The sequence below is a fragment of the Macaca fascicularis genome, chromosome 8, assembly GCF_037993035.2.
Source record: "Macaca fascicularis isolate 582-1 chromosome 8, T2T-MFA8v1.1".
In the NCBI taxonomy this organism is placed as follows: Eukaryota; Metazoa; Chordata; class Mammalia; order Primates; family Cercopithecidae; genus Macaca; species Macaca fascicularis.
The window spans coordinates 83,138,392-83,147,661 of NC_088382.1; the positions used below are offsets into that span (position 1 = coordinate 83,138,392).

At 40.1% G+C, this 9,270-nt stretch overlaps 1 protein-coding gene across 1 annotated transcript in view; it reads left to right on the forward strand.

The window, feature by feature from the left end:
* Positions 1-9,056, forward strand: part of RDH10 (retinol dehydrogenase 10) — a 30,195-nt gene extending 21,139 nt beyond the window's left edge. The window contains exons 3-6 of the mRNA XM_015454959.3: positions 2,878-2,976; positions 4,680-4,825; positions 6,428-6,559; positions 6,661-9,056. Of these exons, the coding sequence (XP_015310445.1) occupies positions 2,878-2,976; positions 4,680-4,825; positions 6,428-6,559; positions 6,661-6,784 (501 nt within the window). The 3' untranslated portion in view covers positions 6,785-9,056. The remainder of the gene's footprint in view (positions 1-2,877; positions 2,977-4,679; positions 4,826-6,427; positions 6,560-6,660) is intronic.
* Positions 9,057-9,270: the final 214 nt, after the last annotated feature.

Here is a 9,270-nt window from a genome sequence, read left to right on the forward strand (position 1 = left end):
AGTGTTTCCTAGGGTGGTCTTGAACTCCTGGGCTCAAGTGATCCTCCTGCCTTAGCCTCCCCCAAAGCTTGGGGATTACAAGTGTGAGCCACTGTGCCCAGCTGTTTTCTAGTTTAGATTGGAATACATAAACTCCATTGCGATGTTACTTTTTTTCAGTTCTGTGATATAATAACCATGTATAAATTATAGAGCCTAAAGTTGAACCCATAATAACCTGAAGTACCAGTTTTTGACTTTTTTTAGTAACAGATCAAAATAATAATTACTGTCATAATTACTCTTTCTGTTTTTACTACTACAAAGAAATACAATCAAGCTGAAACATGTGTCTCTCTTCCTCAGCATTGTACTTGGGCAATGCAGTAATAAGGAGTGGGTTCACTTGCTGTATTAGTCTGTTCTCATACTGCCATACAGAAATTCGTGAGACTGGGTAATTTACAAAAACAAGAAGTCTAATTGGCTCATGGTTCTGCAGGCTGTACAGCAAGCATAGAGGCTTCTGCTCCATTTCTGGGGAAGCCTCAGGGAGCTTTCAATCATAGTAGAAGGCAAAGGGGGTACAGCAGTAAACACTGCGGAAGCAGGAGGAAGTGAGGGGGTGGGTGGGGGTGGGGGCTGCACACATTTTAACAACCCGATCTCGCAAGAACTCACTCATTATCACTAGAGCAGCACCAGGAAATGGTCCTGAACCATACATGAAAGATCACTCCCATGGTCCAGTTACCTCCCACCAGGCCATACCTCTGACATTGGGGATTATAGTTGACATGAGATTTGGGTAGGGGCACAGATCCAAACCGTATCACTAGTTCTCCTCCACAGTGCCTGTCTCTGTGTAGCAAAGTAATTTTCCCTTAATATTTGGAAGATTGATCTGGGTCTTCCAGCTTAGTCTGGAACAGTCAGACAAATAAGTATAAGACAATCAAAATCAAAACACTATTAAACATATAATCATGTTAAGGTGAATGGTACTGACTATACGTCTTACAGAAATATAGACAAAGTCAGGCTGACCTAGAATAATATTAGATAAAAGTTTAACACCCTAACTACCTTCAATAAAGAATTATTAGGAGACTCCAGTGACATAAAGCACTTTGAAAAGTATGAGAGACTATATAAATATGTGATGAATATTACACTTTGATTTACATAGGAAGGATCAGGGATAGATTATCAGAAGAGTTCCTGGGTCAAATGACACAGGTGAGAATAAGCATTTCATGGGTACTGATGAGGAAACTCAAACGGTATGAGTTGGGACTGGGGTGATGCATGATGACTGGGGAAGACCTTGGGATACTTCACAAAAATTCATGTGGCATCTGTATGAATAATTGATGGGAGCATAGAAAAACATCAGAATTAATGGAATTGCTGTTTTCAATCTTTACACATAAAAATTATAACAAATTAGATAGGGTCAAGGGCATTGGCTCATGCCTGTAATCCCAGCACTTTAGGAGGCCGAGATGGGAGGATCACTTGAGCCCAGGAGTTCAAGACTGGCCTGGGCAACATAGTGAGACCCCTTCTCTACAAAAAATTAAAAATTAGCTGGGCATGGTGACGTGCATCTGTAGTCCCAGCTACTCGGGAGGCTGAGGCAGAAGGATCACTTGAGCCCAGGAGTTCGAGGCTATGATTATGCCGTTGCACTCCAACCTGGGCAACACTGCAAAACCCTGTCCCCCACCCCCCCAGAAAAAACCCACAAACCCAAATTAGGTTTCATGCAAAAACTCAGTGATACCTTAGCCAGTAAATCCTCTGAGAAGGAATGCAGCTCTTCCTTAAGTCTGCTCTGTAGTGTTTGGTTGTGTGGGTTTTTTTAACTTCATAAATCATGGGAAGCTGTGCTGGCAGTAGGAGATAACTCAGCAGTAGACAGATTGCTCTTCACTGCTTTCTTTTAAGAAGCAGGTTATAAAACTGTTGGGAGCCTGGTAGAGTAGTTAATAGATCATTGTAAGCAATTTGAAGTAATTTTTTTTTTTTTTTGTCTGATACAGCCTTGCATTTTGAAGACAAGCGAGCTAGAGAGAAAAGAGTTTAGTGAGTAAGAAATCAGCGCCGCCTCTGATTTTGTGCCACCTCTAGCACAAGTTCTAGGGCCTCTGGGTCCCCCACCCTGGAACGTGTGCCACACTCTGCCTCACTGTGTGGCCAGTCACCTGCATCTGTGGCAGAGTCCTTGCAGTGAAACCCACGTTGGAATGTGACTGTTCAGAATGATACACGTTCTTGTCAGTGTACAGTTGGCATTATAATATGTTTTTCACAAAAATAGTTCTATAATTTACCCTGTTTTTTACATCCTAAAATACTTTGTCTCCTGCTAGTTCACTTTGGTGGTAAGCCTTGGGATTCCAGAGCACACTGCTGGAGTATCTCTTCATTGATGGGTCTGTTACTATGTAGACATCGCCATAAGGCACACATTAATACAAGGCAATGTTTGTAGTAGGCTGTGGTCCCTCCCAAACCATGAGATAGCTGCATTGAAGTGTCATGAGCAGAAACAAATCTCTGGCTTGGGAGTACTTTAAATTAGCAGATAACTGCCACTTGAAAGGTGATTAAGAACCTTCTGCCAATGGCTCTCTTTTCATCTCTAGACACTGTCCACAAAAGCTCTTACATTACAGTCTTGTCGGTCATGACTTACAATAGGCCTGCCATGCTGATGATACAGTGCTAAGCTAACCAGACAATTAAAAGATCTTCTTGATAAACATAAAATATTTTTAAAGGAATTGGGAAATGTAACATCATGTGAATAAAAATTTGTTTTGTGATCTTGGATTGGGTTTTAGATGAAATTCATGACGTCAGTTCTAAAACTTGAATCTAACTTTGTTTCAGACCACTAAGGCTTTTCTTCCTACGATGCTGGAGATTAATCATGGTCATATTGTGACAGTTGCAAGTTCCTTGGGATTGTTCAGTACTGCCGGAGTTGAGGTTTGTCAGATATATAGCATTTCTTTCATTCAATCTGTTTATCCTGTGATAAGTACATCAGAACCTCCAGGAGGGCACCTGCTGCGCCTCCATTCATGAAAGCTGCACAAAGGCACTCTGCATGTGTGCTGCGTATAGGATGTTCCACAGGAACCCAGGGCCAGCCACCGGAAGGGAATTCTAAGTCAGGTGTGGTGGCGTGCACCTGTAGTCCTAGCTACTTGGGAGGCTGAGGTGGGAGAATCGCTTGAGCCCAGGCCTTCAAGACTGCAGTGAGCTGTGATGGCACCACTGCACTTCAGCCTGGGAGACAGAGCAAGACCCTGTCTCTAAAACAAAATGAAAAAAGGGAATGGTCTTCTGCCATAAAATCTCTTACACTAGTTTGACAAAGCAGCAGCAACAAGAAAAGTATATGGGCCAGCCCTCAGTGTGTCCATTTTTATTAGCAGCTTCGCTTGACGATGGCAGGAGGCACAGGGCCAAGAATAGAACCATGGAAGGCTGCGGGAAACAGAAGAATGAGGCCAGAGGTTCACGTTCGGTTGTGGTCACCTTGCCAAAACTGAGCTATCTTGTATTAATTAGCCCATCAGATGAGGTGGTCAGGTATCCTGCATTGTAAGTTTGTAGAATTGTAGAACTGGATTTCATCAAACCCTGTTCTTCACAACATTCAGATGATAAAGCATGAGTACATATATTGTTCTGTCCTGTTTGTCCTCTGCATGCCTGTAAAACTGAAAACATCACTCCATGCAAATATGCAAAAGGACACATTATTTAAATAGCACCCATATCAAGGGATTCCATTTCTAAAGTTGGGCCATGGATAATAACTTTTTTCCTATATTGTGTGCCCTTAGGTTAAGTTCTAGTTTAAGATTACAAGGCATGGTTATCATTTTCATTTTAACTTCACCATACAAAGAAAGTCAAATCATAACAATTTATAGCCTAAGCTAGATTTGCCTTTATTCTTCTTGCATTAAACAAACTGGTTTTTCTTTCTCCTTTACTGAACAAGAGACCATTTGTAAATTTTCCAGACACTTCAAAGTGAACCTCTCTCCATTTTAACTTCAGCTTGTTAGCTTTCATAGAATCCTTTATGGTAGCTTCCCCAAAGTAATATGATACTTAGTTGATGTGACAAAAAGCATTCATCTGTTTCTGCTGTTGCTTTGAAAATATTATTTCTGCACTGAACCACATCAGGTATCTGTCTTTGTTTTTGTTTTGTTTTGTTTTGTTTTTTTGAGATGGAGTCTCACTCTTATCACACAGGCTGGAGTGCAGTGGCATGATCTCGGCTAATTGCAACCTCCACTTCCCAGGTTCAAGCAATTCTCCTGCCTCAGCCTCCTGAGTAGCTGGGACTACAGGCACATGCCCACCATGCCCAGCTAATTTTTGTATTTTTAGTAGAGGCGGGGTTTCACCATTTTGGCCAGGCTGGTCTCGAACTCCTGACCTCAAGTGATCCAGCCACCTTGGCCTCCCAAAGTGCTGGGATTACAGACGTGAGCCACCGCGCCCAGCCAGGTATCTCTTTTTTAAAATGATTTCCTTTTCTTCATGTAGTCACCTGTAACCCTATGTATTAGACATCCAACCATAGTAATAGGACCAGGGAGGCTTCAGTTTGGTTGGGGATAGGGGCATATGCTTAGTATTTCTGCTTTCTCCCCTCTTTAACTCAGGATTACTGTGCCAGTAAATTTGGAGTTGTGGGTTTTCATGAATCCCTGAGCCATGAACTAAAGGCTGCTGAAAAGGATGGAATTAAAACAACTTTGGTTTGCCCTTATCTTGTAGACACTGGCATGTTCAGAGGCTGCCGAATCAGGTCAGTGAGAACCTATATTATTACTGATAAAAAGAATAATATTGGGAGAATATGTGGAATTGGACTTTCAAACATAGCCTTGTATTTTAACTATCATTTGACAATCTGTGGCTTTCATTGGTCAAGATTAAGTTTGTAAAATTGGTGTATAAGATGGCAAGGGCGAGACTGGTGCCACACTGATACTAATTTGCAGAAATTAATCCAGAATCATCAGATAGGAAATGGCTTCTCTGTAAAGAGAAAACATAGATATCCAGTCTTTTCCTTAGAAGCTCACCTTTTGGAGTTACTTGTTTCTTTAATATTGGTATTGGTAAATAGGGATTCCAGAAGAAAATTCCTTCATGTGACTTGGGTCTGGATGTGAAACAATGTCACTGTCACAGAGATTAACGTGCCTTTCTTCTGAAAAGACCATTGAATATTACACTCCAGATTTGGAAACGTCCTTTTTGCAGCAAGCGTATGTAACTAGATTCACTCTGGCAGAATGAGAAGAACCATTTAGATGTACTGAAAAATGAAATAAAATACCCACACACACAGAAAGGAGGCATGTGGGAATATAAATGTCAAGTTACATCTGACTTGAGCTCAGCAGAATAAACAAAACCGTGAATCATTAAGAGGATGCTTGTGAAGACATGCTTACTTTGAAATCTTTGCTTGGGTGAATTTGAAAGGCAAAGGAAGATAACCAAACCAGTTCCCTGTTGGTTGGGGGCCATTCTTAACGTGTACTGAACTGAACAAGCAGCAAAATAGGTGAAAGGTGATCTGAATCACTCCAAAGTCAGGGTGACTCCAAGTCTGAACTGGAAAATGGACTCCAGCTCTGCCTCTTATCCCACACACGTGTGTGTTTGTGTGAACATGTGTGTGTGTGTTGGTGGTTTTTGTTTTGTTTTGTTTTGTTTTCCTCTTATGTACTTGGGAGGCAGTTGCTGAGGGTCTTGCAGAGCTCTGTTTCCTCCAGTGTAGCATAGCAGCAGGTGCAGGGGTCCAAAGCTATGGTGGCAAAATGAAGAATGAAAGGAATAAATTGCACACCATCATTTCAACATGTAACCTAGTGAATTAAACTGAAGGTAGGATGTCTATATGCCCTTCATTTCAGGGGCCCCTAGAGAATATACCTTAGCTTTCCCTCTTCCAGCATCCTGGAAAGTAGATACCTGGCCTTCCTTTCACTTTGAAAGCTTACCCCCTCATTTTGACTACACCTAATACTAAAAGCTTGGCATCTTGCTTGGGATTAGTGTTTGCTATGCCAAACACCCTCTCCTCTTTCTATTGAAAGCAAAACATAGGAAAATAATTTGAAATACATTTTAAGGCATCTTAAAAACATGACTTTTTCATCTTATGGAAAAGCAGACCAATTTTACTTTTTTTCCCCCAACTTGTTTTCTAGACTGTGCCAGTAAAATGTGTTCATAGTAGGAAAATTTGGAAAATACAGAAAAGCACTATGAAGAAAACAAAATGTACCCAAAATCCCATCACTCAGATAACGTCACTGTTAATGTTTTGATATGTATTTCCAGTCTTTTCTATTGTGTTAATTCTTCATTTTGTTTTTGAATAAATAACTTTCAGGAAAGAAATTGAGCCTTTTCTGCCACCTCTGAAGCCTGATTACTGTGTGAAGCAGGCCATGAAGGCCATCCTCACTGACCAGCCCATGATCTGCACCCCTCGCCTCATGTACATCGTGACCTTCATGAAGAGGTAACTGGGAGGGTTCCCTCACTGACCAGGTCTCTCCATGCCTGCCCGATGTCTTAGTTGAAACTTCAAGTTTGCTAACAGCTGTGACTTTCCTTTTTCAGCATCCTCCCATTTGAAGCAGTTGTGTGCATGTATCGGTTCCTAGGAGCGGACAAGTGTATGTACCCCTTTATTGCTCAAAGAAAGCAAGCCACAAACAATAATGAAGCAAAAAATGGAATCTAAGAATCTTTTTGTATGGAATATTACTTCTATCAGAAGATGATCCAGATGTTTCAGTCCAATGCACATCAGCATTGCTGACATTTTATGGATTCTAAACTTGTGTTGTTTCTTTTTTTAATCAACTTTTAAAAAAAATAAAGTGTAAATTAACCGACTAGAGTACTTGGAAAATGTGATCAGTAAAAGTGAACTTAGGTTGTTGCCAACAGGGTCCTTTTAGGCAGAACCCAAAAACCAGTCAAATCTTTAGAGAAGCACTGTGTGACATCTTCAGGTTACCATTATTTTTTTAATGAGCAGGAAGTCTAGAAATGATAACTAGACTGTATATTTCATGTGTGTGATTTTTCAGAATTCCCATAGAGTTTACTCATTCTTGTTATTAAACTCCAGCCAGTTGACATCTTCGCAATTTCAAGGACTGATAGTGCTATATTTTCTCATGTTTTCTAAGTTTCCGTTTTGCAAGGCCTAGGTGGCTTTTTCATGGTGTTTGTATGTTTAGCTCTTTTGAAAAGGAATTTTGAAATCTGCATCAACTGAAGTAAATGATATCTGAGTATTACAGTAAAGGTGACCAAGTCTCTTTCTTAAAGTCACAATGACTAAAGTATTAGCTGAATTTTTTTTTTTTTTTTTTTTTTTTTTGAGACAGAGTCTCGCTCTGTACCAGGCTGGAGTCCAGTAGCACAAACTCGGCTCACTGCAGTCTCTGCCTCACAGGTTCAAGTGATTCTCCCTTCTCAGCCTCCTGAGTAGCTGGGGCTACAAGCACGTGCCACCATGCCCAGCTAATTTTTATATTTTTAGTAGAGATGGGGTTTCACCATGTTGGTCACGATTGTCTTCATCTCTTGACATCGTGATCCGCCCGCCTCAGCCCCACAAAGTGCTGGGATTACAGGCATGAGCCACAGCGCCCAGCCTTGAATTTTTAATTTTATCTCTGAAATACTTCATTAAGTGTCTGGAGACCTAATTATCCTAAAAGATCATCCATTTTCTACCTATGAATTTTGCTGCATACAGAAAGTGCCCTTCCCTCAGGAAGTTGCTGTGTTTCGTTTCTTTGGATGGACTCTTACCTAGAATACATAGCAGCTCTGCAAAGAAACAGTTTTTAAAAATGGGAACTTCTACATTGAAAAGTCCCCATTTTTGTGCCAACTATAATGAGTGAGAGGGAGAAATCTTATTCTATGGCATATGTATGGAAAGGTGTAAAGATTCTTTTGAAAGTTTTATTCACGTTGTAGAACAGCAAATGACATTTTTACAGTATTTTTTTGTAAAGCAAACTATTTTGTGCCTTGAATTTGGTATATGTGTATTAGTGAAACATTGTAAAAGTGAACTTCTACCTCTGTATCTAAATGTATACCATCACTTGTAAATTACTATAAACTATTATGTGATTGCCTTTTTTTTTTTTTTTTTTTTTTTTTAGAATGTCTTGTTTAAATAGCAGCCAATGTTTAAGGCTATTAAAATAAGCCAACTTTTACTAATTGGGGAGTTTTATAAATGACTGATTAAATTTAAAGAATTAACTTACATGCAACTGTGTGATTATTAGTTATCAGCAGTGTTGTAAGGAAAATTATTGTGTTCTTTTTTAATGATCATTATCCCACTTTAGGTAAAGAAAAATGTTGGAATGGTATAGTGTTGGGAAACAGACATTAACAACCCAGGGTGCCTGCACTCAAATAGCCAATGTTACCGTCCCTAGATTAGATATTGATTAAGGGCTTGTTCGTACCAAAAGTGGGGAAACAATCCATGACCTGTGTTTTAGTTTGGCTGCACCACAGATCAAATCTGCACTGTGTCTACATAGGAAAGGTCCTGCTGTGTGCTAATGTTCCCAGTGCAGGACTTGAGGAAGAGCTCTGTTGTATGTTTCCATTTCTCTTTATAAAAGATAACCAAATCTTGTGGCCTTTATAACAATGGAGGCACTGGCTGCCTCTTAATTTTCAATCATGGACCTAAATAAGTACTCTGAAGTAGTCTCAGCAGTGCCAGGTGGGGACAGATATACTCAGAGGTTATCCAGGTCTGCCTCCCAGCGAGCCTGGAGTACAACAGACCCTCCTAGAGAAATCTGTTGTAATTTAACAACCCACTTATCCACCTTAAAACTGAGGAAAGTCTTCTTTACATCTAATTTTATTCTTGTGTGTTGTAACTTAAACCTTTTTCTATTTTTGTTTATTATTGCCCTTACAAGGGTGTCTATCTCCAAGTTCAATAAACCTAATTCATTTAACTTTTTTGTAGAAGTCTTTCATTCTCATGTCCCAGCCCAGTTCAATCACTTCTGTGGCTCTTCCTTGAATGTTGTCCAAATTCTCCCTCCCATCTTTAGCTGTGGAGTTTGAAAAGGGATACAGTTAATGCAGGTTTAGAAGTATGGAATTCCTACAAGTTGCATTTCTTCATCCCAATATCATGGTCTTACTAATGCTACATTGCTGATTGTG